This window comes from Anopheles moucheti, chromosome 3 (assembly GCF_943734755.1).
Source record: "Anopheles moucheti chromosome 3, idAnoMoucSN_F20_07, whole genome shotgun sequence".
Classification (NCBI taxonomy): domain Eukaryota; kingdom Metazoa; phylum Arthropoda; class Insecta; order Diptera; family Culicidae; genus Anopheles; species Anopheles moucheti.
Window position 1 is genome coordinate 6,890,701 of NC_069141.1, and position 17,488 is coordinate 6,908,188.

At 44.5% G+C, this 17,488-nt stretch overlaps 2 protein-coding genes across 2 annotated transcripts in view; one reads left to right on the forward strand and one right to left on the reverse strand.

Annotated features, from left to right (window-relative positions):
* LOC128305888 (nucleolar protein 4) overlaps window positions 1–17,488 on the forward strand; it is a 289,274-nt gene that overhangs the window by 188,599 nt on the left and 83,187 nt on the right. The window lies entirely within an intron of this gene.
* LOC128305257 (uncharacterized) overlaps window positions 1–17,488 on the reverse strand; it is a 70,828-nt gene that overhangs the window by 50,025 nt on the left and 3,315 nt on the right. The window contains exon 3 of the mRNA XM_053042624.1: window positions 10,505–11,521. Coding sequence (XP_052898584.1) covers window positions 10,505–11,521 — 1,017 coding nt within the window. The remainder of the gene's footprint in view (window positions 1–10,504; window positions 11,522–17,488) is intronic.

Here is a 17,488-nt window from a genome sequence, read left to right on the forward strand (position 1 = left end):
ACAGGAAGACACAAGTTATATTGCCATGTACATCGCCATTTATCGCCATGTACATCGATTGTTGTTATTCAATGAACGATGCATTAGTTCAAACTAACATTCTACCTATCAATAGCATAACCTCCTTTAGCGCCACATTGTTACTTCCCCAAATCCTCCAGGATAATTAACCATTCTCTCCAATGGGCAATTAGCATACTCCGAAAATATAATTTACTATCCCCATAACCGAAACCTTCACTGACAACCATAAAAAAAATGCTCAGAATAAAACGACCACACCTTCAAAGTCTTTCCTTGCATAAACATACCGAATTTATGCGTTTCCATTGCTGTTCGAACGCAGGACGCATGCAGCAAAAATCAACGTTAGAACAGAATCGAACTGTTGTCTTTTTTGTGCTTTTTCATTTTCGAAACGCCGACATCGACGCTTTGCTACGCAGGCACGGTTTATACCATGGCCAACTCCACAGAGTCTTTTTTACGATACGATCCACAAAAAGGATAGCTTATAAAGGACGCAAAACCCCTTTTCTAGCCGTGCCATTGCGTTATAAAGCCAACGGTTGGTGGGGGCTGGTAATCGAAGCACAACAATGGAAGACTATAATTTTTCATTCGCAGAAGCAACCGGAGTGTATCTACCGCACCTAGATATACCTGGTGGAGCTCGCTCACAGTGGTAAATAAAGCATTCACAAGGGATGGAAAAGTAATTACCCTTTCATTAGAAACGATACGGCGGGGTGGGAAGTACGATTTATAAACCAATGTCTCTGACAGGTTAGCAAGCGTTACGCAGAATGTTGAGAATTAATATGATTTACTGATTTACTGCTTTTGCTAAACATCTTTTACTACTTTTCTTTGTTTTCCCGTGAAAAATACTCTAAAGAAGATCAGATGATAAAATTGAATAGATTGAAATTGATTTTCTTTGGATGATGGAAAACGCCTAAAGTTATGCTATTCGCATGACATAATTATCTCGGAACAACTTACTATTAACTGACTGTTAAATTTATCGACTTGCTTATCTCAATTTGAGTGGTAGTAGCTGTCTATTGTGACAAATTCTTCTACAGTTTCATTAACATCTGGTATCCTTTCTTCAGACTTATTGGGTGGATCAAATCAGATCCTCTGGCTTGCACCACAATTGAAGGAGGTTCGCCCGAAAGGAAAATTCTTGCTCAAGAAATTTAATTTCTTACTTTCCATTCCACAGCCGGTACGGTTCAAATTGGTCACGAACCCGTCGGGTTTTTTCATCACTCCCGGCACTAATTCGCGTACGAACGGACACAGTGACACACGACGTGACAGCAATCCGTTCGCCTTCAATTTGTACCGCAGCACAAACGGTGACTCGAAATTGAATTTCTTTGTAGCAATGAAATCCAATCCAATCTCTCCAGTCCGTCCAGTTCTGCTCGGCAACAAACCTCTTCCCGAACCGTGCCGGGTCTTTAAGGATCAAACAAAGTTGTCTGGGTGTTTTATTTTATTTATTTTTTTGGCGAATGAAAACCATCACTTTCGTCCTTGAGTGAACGTCGGAGAGATACGGCGCACGGAACCATGTGACTGAAGTCAGCATATTACGAAACACCATCTCGCACGGGGCCACTCGCAGCGTAAAGGACTCCCGGTAGGGCACGGAGTCTCCCGGGTCGGTTATAGACGCAAGCTAAAAGACTTCTTCACGCAATACAAACACGCACACGCAGCAAAACGATGGAAAACAAAAACATACCGCGAACCTCTTGATGTCATTTCCCATCAAGAAGCATCGTGGCTATAGAGCCCTTTAGGGCCTATATAACAGAGAGAGCGATAGCGCAAGAAAAAACCGGCAAACCTTCCACACTAACGCACAAACACACTCCTCCGCTTGGTTTTGATCCAAGACGAACTTCCCTGTGCGAAGTTTTGCAGACGACCGTTTGATGTCGCTCGCAGACTAAACAAATGCCCTCCGGGTGATGGTTGGCTATCAAGGCCCCAACGATTCGGCAAACAGTTGCCCCTTACAAACGCAACGGTTCGTTTAGTTGATGGTGACAGGTTAAGGAGCCGCTTTTGCGGTTTGTTCAAGCATGACGAGTTGGAGCACGGCAAACCGCCCGTCAAGTACTTATTATGTCTTCAATTTATTTTTCAAATTCACCCCCCACCCACAAATTCTTTGTTTACAGGACCCATGGAAGGAACATCACTTTGACGTAAAGATGCAACGATTTCGGATTACCTTAGGCTGTGCGAAATCGAACCTGATTATGACTCAAAACGACGAGCGCAAAGGCACAAAAAGTATATTCAACACTCGAATGCGTCAGTGCGGCAAAGTAAAAACACAAACAAATCATTGAACAACATTTTCTACCGGGAAATGGTTTAATCAGAAGCGCCCTAGCTGCTCATGTCAAGAATTCTTTACCCAACAGCAACAAACCCATCAAGCCGGCCAGACGATTTTTCCTCCTGTAATTATGGGGGAGATGTTATCCTTCAATTGATGGACATATTCACGGGAAGTTGCCATGCCATCCGTGCCAGCCGTGCTCGTCCTCGTGAGAAGGGAAAACTTTCCGAGGCCTCAATTATTAACATTCCTTTGCTATGTTTGAAAGTTTTCGGAGGGGGTGAATGAGCTACACAGTTTGTTTTCCCTCGAAAGATGGCTTATTTCTTTTCGTCGCTGTTTTTCCCAAATCGATCTCTTTTTTTACTTCATCTTAAACAGCCTTTTTTATGTTGGGGGTTTGCAAAACTTTCTCTATGTTTTCTTCATTTACATTATTTTTATCGTATACCACAACGAAAGTAATATGACGATTACTATACCAAGGAATGATAGTAGAAACATTATTAAAAAAAAAAATAATTCAAATTTAATAATTAAAAATGTTACTAAAATATAGTACTCCCTCAGCAGAAACAGAAAAAATGTCACATTAAAAAAGAAAACAGTAATCCTTCCAACAACAAAAATTTCAATAACGACGGTGAAGAGCCGTCATCATACAATTCAGTTCGGTAGGACATATTCAATCTGAAACCTGTAACCCTGTAAAAAATAATAAAACAAAACTTCAAAAACGAGTTTAAACGTTTTTTAAGAAAAACTTTACATATTTCTCTTTTCTATCCTTTTCATAAGCCCAAGGCATTAAAAACCGATCGATAACGATACTCGGGAGGGGACAAAACGAAAGATAAAACCATACTATCAAACGGTATTTGCACAATTGCGATGGAAACCTTCCTCTGGTAGGTTAAGCTTGAACAGGGGAGTTTTTCTGTCACTACTTTACCGGAAATTCTAAATCTCAACCAACATCGTTCTTTCCTCCGTATCGCAACACAGCGCATTAGAAGCAGACAGTCCCCATTCCAACACACCTTCAATACGAATTTGGCCGGATTACCAATATACTCTCTACAATAGTACCGCTTCAATTCGGAAAAACTCACTAGCAGTCGTGTACCGTCAACAAACTGAATCACAATCGACAATCGGGCAATGTTCTACCGGAAAAGCTACTTTTCCCGAAAGTTTGTATTTCCCGCAATACTTTCTGCTTTTCGTGGGAGGAAGCAACAAATCCATTTGTACAAGGCTTGATGTAACATGTAACTGAAAAGTTTCTGGAAAATCTGCGCATCCACAGCGGAAGACTGAGTCCGAGACCGAGCAGATGCGAGTGGGATTTTCCATTACATGGTAAAAGCTCCCCCACAATTCGGCCCACTTGTCACATCGTTCTACACTTGGCCCAGGCTAGGACGTACGCGAGTACACGTTAAAACTACAACTCCGGTAGCGTGTTTTTCCTAGCATATGAGCATGTAACTCGTGTAACTGCGAGCTCCTCGGAACTCATTCGCACCAGCCGTGTGGTGCATGTGGAACGGTGTGGATTTATAGATTGAGTGTTTCATTATTTATCCACTGCGCATTTCAAATCCCCAAGCAGAGCAACGGTAACAAACCCCTAGAAAAGCGAAGTTCGATTTACTTCACTGTAGCACAGCGCACAGCACCTGCATCAGCCTTCGCGTACCTTAAGGGAGAAGGTAAGCGAGAAACCCCCAAACAGTTGAAAACTTACTCCAAACCGGCTGCAACACTGTTGCCAACGCGCCATCCTTCAGCAAACAGCCCACGAAAAGTGGAAACGATTTGGGGAGAAAATTTGCGATTGCATGTTGGGTGACAATTCCGATTACCGGGCTCCTGGTGTTGGCCACTTCAGTCTGGTTGTGTGTATGCGTGTGGCTGTTGTATGAGCATATGTCCAACAATAGCAGCAGAATTATTTAAGCTTATAGACTCAACATCATTTCGTAGCTAGGTAGAAAACCTAGACAAACTCACCCCAGTTCAAAATTATCCTTGTACGACTGGTTAACATGCGAAGGAAGTGGATGGAAAACTTTTTCTCCGATTGACACCGACCGCACTTGTAACGGTACAACCTTCTTTGCAGAAAACTTCAAGTATCCCGTCTCACCCCCGCACGTAGTAACCGACCCAGAACCAGCGAAGGATTTATCGAATTACGGTACGCAGGGGGATAGAAGTCGTCCTCCTTTTTTGCTGGAACTGCTGTAGAAATAGGTCGATGAACCCTATCGCCATCTTTGCTTGGGATGCTTTCACACAACCAGACCACCGAAAGATGTGAGTGAAACGTGCGGTGAAATAGATGCACCCACAGGCTGAAAAAGGCTGATAAGTCCTTCGATTGCCACTGCCAAGCACCAACAGAAAGAGGAAGTTGGCCTTTTTTGGTAAATAATTTGAGGAGATAGCAGTTGAGGGAAAGATGACTCGTAAGCCTAATTGAGTACACAATCAGCGCCCAGACATGCTGTTTGTGTGTTTAAGATACTTCCGTCTACTTAACGTACCGAAGAGACGGCAACCCGGTCGGTTTATTTACTTTCTCATCGGCCCTTCGCTTAATTATTAACCGTGCACATATTATCCTACGGAACCAATTTGGGACTGGGAAAAATGAAGCACAGTTTTAAGCTTCCAGGCGCAAAAGGATTGTGAAACATCGGGATATTTTGTTAAGATAATACAATTTAACGTCAGATTTGCCCGCATGGTAATTGTTACCTAATGAACTTTCGACACAGTGCACGAAGTACCAGTATTCGAAACATTTCTCTGAGATATTCAACTTGTCCAGAACTGACAAAGTCCTCTTAACCAGAATGAAGATACTTAGACAAAGAGAGTAGAGCTGCTGATACCCAGACTCAGACATCTTTATCGTGTGAATATGACAGACAAAACCACTCAACTATGATGAAAAACATATTCTGCGACTTCTACCGGAGACTTAAAATGGTGTTCTCGCATAAATTTTGAAATTAGGTAACAAATTACCTTCCTTACTATTGATACGGAAGAAGGAGAAAAACCCCCACAATGCTGAAGCAAACTAATTAAACTCATTTTTCATCCGATTTAAAGCAAAATATATGGCAAGATACGCTGACGCATTATAATCAGCACGTACATCTCAGCGTTTCTAATCAATCTTTCCAACACGTAAAACCACACTGACGTTGAGTAATGAAATACAACCGCTTGGTCGGTTTGAAGGCGAATCAAACTGCAATTAGCAGATGTTCAGTGTTTGTGCGCCCAGTCGTACGAACGCAGCTTCGCTTAACGAATGGAGATGTTTAGGAAAAAAGAATCCATTAAATGCCAAACGTATGAAAATCCTTCTCATCCCCAAGCGTGAACCGAGGCGAGCACTTTAGACTCGCGCTCGCTAGACGTAATCGAAGTACACAACCCAAAAACCCCACATCGCAACCGGCTTAAAGTGGATCAACCGTGATAGCTCCTAGTGTATCATCTTTCTGCTCAGTGCCAGTGCCAAAATTCTGACATTGATGTACGACAGTAGCGCAGCTCGTTTGCATTAATAAGATGTCTACACAACAATAAACGAATATGTCACACCATCAATTACGAGCTCGTTCGCCAGCAGGCCTCAACAGACCCTGTGCCCGGGGCCAGGGTTTTTTTAACTCAGCGATCTATCCAGGTGCACGCAATTCGGGGTTAGCCGATCAGCGATTATTTATTCCATTTTGGCAGCGAGCCAACCCGTTGGCAGCTTAACGTACCCAACGGTCGGGTAGAGTCAGTTGATCGATTTCGCATCTAGCTTTATCGTATGCGCGCATCATGGTCCCCGATTCGGTGGGGATAGGTTACTCGCGTCATATCATAATTAGGGGCCCATGTAATTGATATTTGATACCACGCAAATCAGCCGAGTATCATGGATGTTTAAATACAATATTGTGGCCACAATTTAATGTGATCCACTTCACTCAACCAGACAACCTACAATCCACCTAGCAATCAGAGTATTCTTTTTTAGCGATTTCCGGCGTATTCTATGTCTAATTGCCACTTCAAGGTCTAATGAAATTCCGATCTATTTCAAGTAGATTACTTTTAGAAATAAAACCGCACCATTTTCTTTTTAAAGGATACATCCGTTGTACGACTATATCTTCGTTCGCAGCGCAGGTACAGCACAGAAAATTATTTAATTTAATTCCAATTCTAACACCTTCCCCATGCAGACAAAGAAACCTACGGGCCAACAATTACGGCAACATTGGCTTAATTAAAAACACGAATCCAGCGAACGAGTCCCCGTTTGCCGTACCTTTCTAAGTCGTCCAACACTAACTACCAGGACGTGGTTTTCGCCTGAGATCGAACCGTCGGGCTGCTGGTCTGTCTAGATTGTTCACCATTAATTGCTAATTGGACTAATTGATTAGAGCTGTACGCGTTGCCGTTCCCGCGAGCGATGATTGGCAAACGAATTTTCCCGACGAGATTCCCGAACCAAACGGTGCAACGCTGTACCGATAAATGGTGTGACAAGCTTGTGTCAACGGTAGACATTGGTACGAAATTGCATTGCAACTGCATACGGTAGCAAATTTTCCATTTGGTGGTCACTTTTTCTACGGCGCCAGTGTTCGAAATCCAGGTTCCGTTTAACCCTCGAGCGCGTGATAAATGTTTTGAGTTGAGTCGCGAAGCCTAATACCAAACGTTATGATGTGAGTCTTGCATGTTGAACGCCTGAAGGTATACAATCAGTTATGCATATGGGGTCGTTAGAATGATTAAATGTTTATGTGACTATTTCGTCGTTTCAATGCGTTGTTTTAAATTAAGTAACCAGTATTGGGAGATAGTTTTAGCCAGGAATATTTAACGTTTGTCCTCCTAACATATATCGAGAATGGTTACAAAAAGTCTAAAATACTTTGTAGACTTTGAAGTCTTATCCACTTAAGGGTTAATTTTAAAAGCGAGCAGTGTCATCCAACGTCTATCGGAATCTACCAACGGCAACGGCTTCAAAAGAGGTGCACATTGTCAGAAGTCATAGCGAAAAAGCATAAACTGCTGGTCATTGTCTTAGCCTCTAAAACATTCCTGTCTACCCGGGGAACAAAAGACGCACCTGACTACTAAACTTGTTAATCTCTTTCCAAACACCGGATAATAAACCGTCTCCTTACGTTCAGTTCAATGCTCCTCGCCAGCTCCTTGATATCCTTGTTTTCGTATCATCCGCGGGACGAAAGCGCGCCGGTCAGAACCTTTGCAGCATTTGCCGTGGAATGGCGAAACAAATTAAGTTGCATAATTAATTAGTCGCTTTAGCGCCAGCTGTCAGCAAATCCGGACTGCCCGAAGCATTCGGTCCAACACAGACCAACAATCCCGATGGGGATGAGTTTCGCGCTTTTCCTTTTGTCAAATTACCTGCCAGCAGGTTCAATTTTTTCCCACCCAGCTATAAGCTTACTCAAATTGTTTTCCTACCCTGACCGCGTGCTGTAAAATAAGCATCTTGGTGAACCTTTTTGCCCATCCCGTCCCGGGTCAAGATTGGCGGGGAAGTGGAGGTTCAAAATTTTGATCTTATCTTGTGCAAATTTTATGCAAAACATCGCTCAAGGAAACGGCCACTCACGGTCGCATTACCGGCATTCCGTCAGACCGTCGATCGTAAATCGTCAAAATGGCTGAAGTATTTTCGCAACCATCAAAGCAACGTAGGGCCGGTTGCCTCTTGCAGCTCAATCAACGCATCGTCGCTTAAACGGCTAACCAGTACGATCGTTCCTTCGCGTTACGGTACACTATATGCTGCTTCATGCACAACAACACAGGCGGGAGGATGAGTATGCAAAACAGCATCGCGCATCATAAAACAATAATTTTCCTAAAGTGCTACAGCAAACCTAACCACCGGGTTTCCGCGTGGTGCCAGTTTTGAGCGATGAATCCCATTTAACGCAACGACCGAATGACGCGGTACGAGTGCAGATACGCCGATGGATATAATTTGTGCCATATACACCGGTAACGAAACCTGACCAACTGCACATCGCTGTTTTGCATTTGGAATGGCCTCCCGGAGAAGATTAGGTAAATTATCTTCCACTCTGGCAACGCGTAGGAGGATCAAGTGCACGTCGCTTAAAACAAAACCCCCGGATCCGAACATGGTGGGATGAGGAGGATAAAATTATGCAAATAGCATAGAACGTGATCGGGACGTGAATGACTATGCAGCAGGTTTAGGATTGTTTTATTCCCCAAGTCCAAAAGGTGCACGTTATGTGCACTATAAATTATTAATGTATTAATGCTATATCTCTGTCATTTTTTAGCACACTCATTTTGTTACTCCCAAGAAAACGGATGCATTGCAACGTTCTGTTTCAACTCATGCTTCTCGAGCAGTTGTCTTTAAATTCGGTCCATTTCATCGTATACAGTATGCTTCTAATAAAATATAATTTTCGTTATCTCCCGCACACAAAACAAAAAACCCCACTAAATGTCAAGAACAAATAATAAACCCGAATCTGAAAGAAACCAACACAGAGGGCCCGGCCCGCACATCCTTGCGATTCCAGCCGCACAATTCCACACACTGTCCCAGGGGACGTAAACGCTACGTAAAGCAAACGCCGATCCAAGCTTTCGCCCGAGACTTGAAGATTGAAAACAAAGAACAAAATCTTCTCCAAAAGTTAAACGGACGCACGGGGGAATGGCATCGGAATGAGATAAGCTGGTTGGTAGCAAAACAGAAAAAAAACAGGGAACATTTTCATATCGGCCTTGGGGGCGTCTCGAGCGCCAGGGCAGCATAAGTAGTAAGTCAAGGCAGGACGACAGGACATGGGGAAGGCACGGGAAGACTCATTTTCATAAAAAAACGACCGAGAGTAGCAAGAAAAACAATCTTCCACGATCCGTTTCGTTGGCAATTTGGGTTATGGTGGAAACGATGTGGAACGACGAAACGGAATATCTTTCCTTTCGCTGCCAGCTGGACCAGCTGGAGGATGAGGAGACCGCACCGGTGGTGGGATAACTCGCTATGCAAACGAAGCACCTAGAACATAGACAAACGCTTGTGTAATAATTGCAACGCTTCGCTTCTTCGATATCGTTTCTAGCGCGAGACATAATTGTACGTCGGGTAAGACCCGGAGCCGGCATGATTGCTTCTCCGTCGGAACGATTCTTACAAAAACCGGAACTGATGGACGGCAATCGATGAATGGCCAAAGACAAAAAGACAAACAGAACGGGGACAAAACCCCATCAACCAAGAATGTATCTCAATCAATCTCGGTGGTCTGCATCGGTATCCGAAACACGAACTAACCCCAAAAGTCAATGGACCAGATCGGGTGGGTATATCTAGGCCCCGGGACGGGTTGCGTTGTTTTGGAATCATTCTTCACAAGACACACTGCCACACGACAATGGGGTGGGAAAAAGGTGAACACAATCGAAAGGAAATCGAATGGAATCGAATTGTTTCTTTGGAGAAGTTTATTCGATTGGAATACTTGAGGAATCCTCCAAGAAAACACCGTAACCGTAACTCTTCCGAGAATTTAGAACATTCTCAAGACATATTTCTCTTTTCTATTGCCGCATTGCGAATACTTCGGTGACGTAACCTTCAGAGTTGAGAATGGCATTTATATAAATTTCTAGAAATACTCGACATCGTATGTTAACCTTAACAAATGTGGCCAAACAAATGGTATGCACAGATCGAAATACTTTAGATACCAGTACCCACATTCACATTCCGGAGCACTAGAAGAAGCAAAAGTGTTACATTAAAATAAAGATATCATTCGCACCTGAGCAGCATCATCATTTACAACATCAACAGTGATGCTGTCGGAAGAAATGGTATTCAAATATTCACCTCTTATCCAACAATCCTAACTCCAATCGGAAATCAGATTTTTTCAGAACCCCCGAAAAAGCTTATAACCAAAGAAAAACTTTTGAAAAAATTCAACTTCCAACCAACCACCATCAGCAGAACGTAACCTTACATCGATGCCACCTACACAGGCTACCTAGACACGGTGAAACAAAACGACTTACCGGTAGTTGAGTGCATTCCGGATGTTGTACTCCCGGAAGGAGCCATTTCGCATCGACCGCTCCAGCTCGAAACGATCCAGCTGCGATACCCGCTTCCGCACACTGTCACACTCACCGTGCCGTTCGGTCGGTTTTGGTTTCTGTTGTTTTCTCTGCTGCCTCAACTCACCCAGCCGGCCGTCGGCTTCCTTCGCACCAGATGGCACACTCCCGATCGGGAGATTATATTCCACCTCATCGCCATTATCGCGAAACACACTATCCCCATTAGCACCGGTAGCACTATCACCACTAGCCGGACGATCATCACTGGCGTCCCGAACCACACTAACACTCGCATCGCCCGTCACTTCCTTCGTGCCCATCAACCCCGAAACAAGCGGACCGGTGGATCCATATCCTTCTGCAGCATCCGTACCGAGCGCTCGCGGCTCCATAGCACCGGTTCCAGCTGTCAGGGAGCTGTCCGGTGGCTGTTGGTTGTTGGCCGCACGGTCCTCACCCCACTGCTCCCGTTCATCTTCCCACGAGTCGGTGAGGTTCGTGTCGGTATCGTTGGTGAGCAGTGTAATTTCCATCGAGTTGGAGAATCCCGTTGCCGGTGGGTTCGAAGCGGTGCTCGCGTCCGGTACCGAGGTACTCACACCGTCGGAGTCAGTCGCCGGAAGCGATTGTCTTCGGTAGCGTGCGGCAACTTCGTATCCACCGGGCTCGTCCCCATCGTCACCGTCGGCATCGTCGTCACTCGTTAGCCGGCGAAGATAGCGCACTATCAGGTGCTCGAGCGTAGCCCGCAGTGAGCTGCGCTTGTCTTTGGCCAGCGAACGGGCGGCCACAATCGTGGTGCCCTCGCGCCGATGCGCACCGTCCGCCGTTAGTTCCCGCGCTCCCGGTCCATCGGACGCTTCCAGCTCTCGTTCGTGGTTGCGCCGCAGTGTGGCCAGGAAGCGCCTTCCGGCTTCCGTTTCCTCCAGGATCAGCTTGTCTACCTTCTGCGAAGCGAACGGATGGGCAATGCTGTAAAGGAGACGAGAGACGGAAATCAGTTACCACGCGGTAAGAGCTCGAGTAGATTTTGAAAACGGAAGAAGCGAATGCAAATTGCAGACAATCGTAAAGGATCTAGATGGGGAACGAGTTTAGAACTTTTCACGAAACTTCTGCGAACGAAAGGAAACACAATTTGGATTTTTGGTGTCCTTTTTTCTGTACACTCAGGCGTACGATTATTCTAAAAGAGAGACAAAATGCAATTGTCTCCTTCCGCAATTTTTAAGACAAGAACAGTACAATTTTTCGTACAACTAGAAATTATGCAGAAATAATTTGTTTGAAAATTTGAAAATATTTTGAAACACAAAACCTTGTTATAGAAATTTTCCAAAGAACATTAGCTGAAACGTCTACCAAACATACTCCATCGCACTTAAAGTAACGTCCAGAGCTGTAGCATTTATTGTAGTCCTGGAACTGGCCCGGGACAAGTTCTGTTTCAGAAAGCACACAAAAAATAAAATAAATATTCAACCAAAGCGTCAAGCAAGACGTCGGAAAGAAAGTGCGAACAAGAATTGGACATATGTTGCAAACGATTTTCCATTTTACTCCGCTTTTCTTTCACTTTTCTATATTGCGTTCACGAAAGCTCTCGTACAGACCAACAGCAAAAAAAAAAGTTGAATAAACTTCCCACCCACGCTCAATGTCATTGTGATCCCGATGTCACTTGGGGACACACCATGCCTCACTCAACCTCCTCCAGCCACTTGACGATCCTTTCAGCGGAGAAAAAAGGGATTTTTTTTTATTTTGCTAACTTAGAACATTTTCCTACACATTCACCCCCGACTCGTTCGCGGTAAAAGTGTATGGCTACAACATTTCAAGAAGAATCCCTGGAGAGCGGGTGCAAGGGAAACTTTCCATCCCGGCGCGCGTGGAAAAACTTCGTGTGCAGAATGGACGTTCGGGCAGTGCTGGTGATAATGTCCTGCTTTAATGTGTTAACTGTTCAAAAGGCGACAGAGTGTGTTTGGTGGATGTGAACACGGACAGCAGAAGTTAAAAGTGCACTTTATATCCCTGTGCCGGCAGTGCTGGCAAATGCGTAAACTGTTGCAACAGCACCGCTGGTTGCTCACGAACTGCAATGTTTGCATGTTTCTATGGCGACAAAAAAAAATGCAGCAAAAACTGTTACCGTTCACCATCACTTTCAATTGGATCGTAGCAAGCGGCAGCTGTGGACCAATTTAAGTAATACGATGGGATTATAACGACGAGCATACTTTCCATTTTGTTTGGTTTGTTTGCTTCTTTTAGCAACAAACAAAAAACTGCAACTACCGTGGTGTGCGATAGCAATTTTGTTTTTCCAGGACGTAATTTTCATCACGTTCGTCCCATTTGTCATTCTTTGCTTTGCGAACATAATCAACGAAGTAATTGGTTTGTATGATTGTCTTGCGAAACGCAGCAGTTGAATTTTATAACGGGGATGATTAGCGGATAATTTTTTTATTTTATTTAAATTCCATTATGACGGCAATGCCGTATTTTCAATTAGCGGATAATCTTGCATTAAGAATACTTTATGCGCTCGTGGCATTTAAAAAAATCTTTAACAAATAACCATATTGTATAAATAGTTCACAATATGGCACCTCATATTGGTCCCACCTAGGACAGAAAATCCGTTAATCCGATCCTATTAAGCAGGATGATAGTCCACGCAGCTTGTTATTGTTTTACATAAAAAAGTTGATAATTCCTAAGGAATCTACAAAATCAGGAACAAAGACACACAATTTAGCACCTTATTTGAATCCCACCTCAGACAGACAAATTGTGTCCGCATAAGAACATAAAGTATAAACATAGATTAAAAATTGTTGTAAAGACTTCATAAGGAAGGACTTCCTCAGACAGGAAACCTATGTTTTGCTATGAAGCCGTAGCCATTTCCACACAGGTTAATATTGTTTTACAGATAAAGCTCGTGATTTACAATTAATATAACAAATCTGGATGGAACGCTCATAATACAGTACCTCGTTTCAATCCCATCGCTGACATAAACCTGTTTCCCGTCAAGCAACAAAAATATCAATACAAAATTAATATTGTTTTCCAGCTAAAGCTTGCGATATTTAAATAACCTTCAAAATCTGCAAGCTCACAGTAAAGCATCTCGTGGTGGTGACCCACCTCACGCAATATACACACAGGGAAAAATTGTTTTTGACCGACAAAACATTCAACTACCCTTAACGTACACAATTTTAACACATTGTCGCTTTATCTCTCTATCCATACCGTCCACACACACACACAGCCATAAGTAGTCTGCATGGTATGCACTACCAGGGAAGCAGGAAATCATTAAAGTGACAAAATTAATCACTGTCCGCTCGTGCTTTCTCTTCTGTCGCTGTCACCCAACCAGACCGTAGTCACCTTGTCACCGAAAGCCCAGCACAAAACTTAGCTCATTTGTGTGCCCGGCGGCTACATTGCACCGCTTAATGAACAACTTTATCAAACTGCTGTGTGCAACTTTTATCAGCCTCTGCACGGGAATGGTGGCAGAGGAGGAACGGGAAAGGGAAGGAGAGGCGTCGGAGTACAACGGGGTTGAAACATAATTTTATGATTTTATTATTTGCTACCTTCCGTGAAGCAAAAACACGGTACCTTAGTTATGGTGATGATGATAATGATGAAGTTACTTGTACCATGCCCAGGTTTCGTAACGCGAGCCTGTGTCTGGTGGGTGTGGGAGGCTTCAGAAGGCCACTTTTCCTCCAGCGAAACTAACGTACCATTGTACCGTCATTTATAATCCCGCCGTGTTTCTGCTTGGTGTGGGGTTTTGTATGGTTGGAATACAGCAGGAAACACAACAGAACGTACCGAACTGCAAGCACAAGGATCCTTTTGCATCCGTTTGCGTTTTTTCCCTTCCGATTTCAATATGCTGTGAGTCCTTTGCTTGTTTTTTTTTATTTGGGTGCACGCTCCTTCGACCACAGTCAATGCCTTCGGTCGTCAATTATCAGGAGCAAACAGAAGCCACGAGCATGGCGGGGACGGTATTACCACACCAAAACCCGAAAACAATCAAATGAGTAATTAATTTATTCCACCATAAGCCCCAGCGCGCGGGGCGACTCTTCCCCGCCGCACCCGGAATGATCGGACATCCGGGCGAAAACAACTCACTCTCCACACAGCCCGGTTGGACCCCGGGGTTTACCATTCTGTACGTTCGGTACGCCACAAAACATTCGCGTAACTTGTGCGGTTAAAAGTTACGCTTCCTCCACGTGGGAAGAGAGTACGCACGAAACGGAGCTTCGTGGAGTAGCCGTTTTTTACTCCATTTTAAGGTTGGATTTGCAGGATTTAGGTTTGACTGGTGTTTACAAACTCCCTGCGCGAGGATTACCGTACGCTGGGACGAGCTTAGCTTTGCTAGCGTCAGCTTGGCAAATGTTCGTGCAAACTTCCACCACGCATCGTACCGATGCGAATGTTCGAACTTCATAAACTAGGTCATAGTACATGCGGCCACAACATCGGGCCCACAACCACGGCCAGCAACGAACACGCAACGAACGAGCGTAAAATGTGAACCAAAGTCAGTGTATCTTCGGCTTGAGACGCTCTGTCAAACACTCGCTATAAACACAGCATCTCGCAAGGAATCGTTACGCGCTTCCCTCACGTAACGCATTTAGTTTCGTTCGCTCGGTCTCGGAACTCGTTTATGAAGGTACCGCTCCGTAGCATTAGCCGCTAAAGACCATCATTTTACCGAAACAAACCTAATATGCGTCTCGCCTATTTACGGCAAAGCTCACATGTGCACGCGACGGTGGCCGGTGGCTTCACCGTGCGGAAGGGCCCGACGTTACGTTCCCTTTTCATTGGACGTACGTGATTTGAATAGATCCCATCGGTTTTGAGGGCGCTTTGTTGCGAGAAATAACCATCGGGATTTATTCTTTCCGTCCAGCCCCAACCAGCGGGAAAATGTTGGGCTCGCTGGGCACAAAAACAATGCCACCGTGTTGGTTGGTTTCTTGTGCTGCCTGCCTTGCCAACACGGTACGGGAGCCGCAACGTGTTGCAAAAGGGCGGTCACAAAGCACAACATGCCAGGGCGCACACATCCGTTGGAATCGTCGTCACAAGCCGTGGGCACACGTTCGTTTGGGGAAGGCTTTTTTTAACAAACATCAACATCACTCCGCTTTGGCATGAACGAGCTTTCGACGCCTGCCACAAAAAGGGCTAGATGCCGGAACCTGCAACACAGGAATGGAAAGGATGAGTGTTTCGGTGACTACAAAGAGACACTATTAACATTCCGAACAACGTACCCGGGCACACACGGACACATGCATATCATCAACAGGATTCGGCGTGGGTTGCATAAGCTGGCACAATCAAAATATGCCAGCACGGTGAAGAAAGAAATTCGTTGGGTGAAAAGAAAAATTCAATGGAGACACAAACAACTTCGATGATTCGAAAAGAACCTCCAAATATGTGGGACTGCAAGACTAAATCCAATCTACTTCTGCTACTACACAGGTCCTATACTGGGTTTAAAGAAAGATGATGTATATGTTTAATAAATTTAAGAATTGTTATTAAAAAACACAATTTTATCGCTTCCTTTGCCCTGCTCTCCATATTTAAACCTCGCACCAAACGGTTAGCGAATATATAGCTTAATTATTCTCTGCTAACACAATTACTAAACCTACCACAACTCAGGCAGCCTTCGTTGCATGGAAAGTTTCAACTTGAATTCTATTTATTTCAATTAAACTTTCTCCACCAACGGCTCACCGCTTGGTTCGGTACTGGTTGCAGTACTTTACAGCAAACTTATTCCAACCGTTCTACCGCCAGCCTTTTTGCAACAAGGAAAAGAATAGCAATTATGCTGCCGAAAGAACCAAGTAATAGGCAGCACATTTTCTTCCGAAGGAAGACGTTGGATAATTTTTCTTTACATTTCTTCTACCCGAAGACCCGAGAACCACGGGACCCGATGGTGTATCTGCATACGAAAAAGCAGAAGTAACAGCAAAAAAAGCTTCCCCATCAATTAGTCAAGCGTCCTCGAAGCACAAGGCACCGGTGACGGACGAAGGAGCACAACCCCTGGTGGGAAAAATGTTCGTCACCAACGGCGTGATAAACCTTTATAGCAACCATTAAGGAAGGTTTTTGCGTCGCGGTCGATTCAAACTGCGGTTCCCAACTTCCAAAACCAACCAGACCAACCAGAGCTCACCAACTTGCCACGAGCGTACCACAACAGCATCGCTCGGGTGACAATGTCACGAGGTCCTTCTGTTCAGCGCAAACCCACGATAGCAGCAGCAACAACAACAAAACCCCACCGGTGCAAATCTCATCGGGTGGGAAAGAATAATAAAAGAACAAGATGAAATTAAGAAAAACTGGAAAACTTTGGCCTCGGAAGCAATTTCTACGCGCCCGTCGGCACGGTAGAAGGAAAACAAAAATACACAAAAAGATAAATTGCAAACGAACGACAGCACACAGAGAGGACAGTGTTGCGACAACACGACGGGTACAAGTGTCAACGTCGCCTCCGCTTTTTCTTTTAAGGTGGGGCGACTGGGGGGTGGGCGGTGAAAAGTGGCAGAGATTCCTGGGGCCTTCCGTTTCGATGTGTCGTCGCTCACATCTCGCATCAACCGGGTCAAGGTCTTGAGCGGCCGCGTCGACAAATGGATGGGGACGACCGCGGAAAGCGACCGCAGAAGATATTGTGTGGAGGTAATGATGCGACTGACGGGAAAATATGCTTTCCTTCCTACCATTAGTGCACAGTGGGAACAATACGGCACACACCCATTCAATAACGTCCGTTTACTTTTTTGAAACAGCTAAATGTAGAAATGTTTTGATGAGATAAAACTCAACATTGATCCTTCTAAG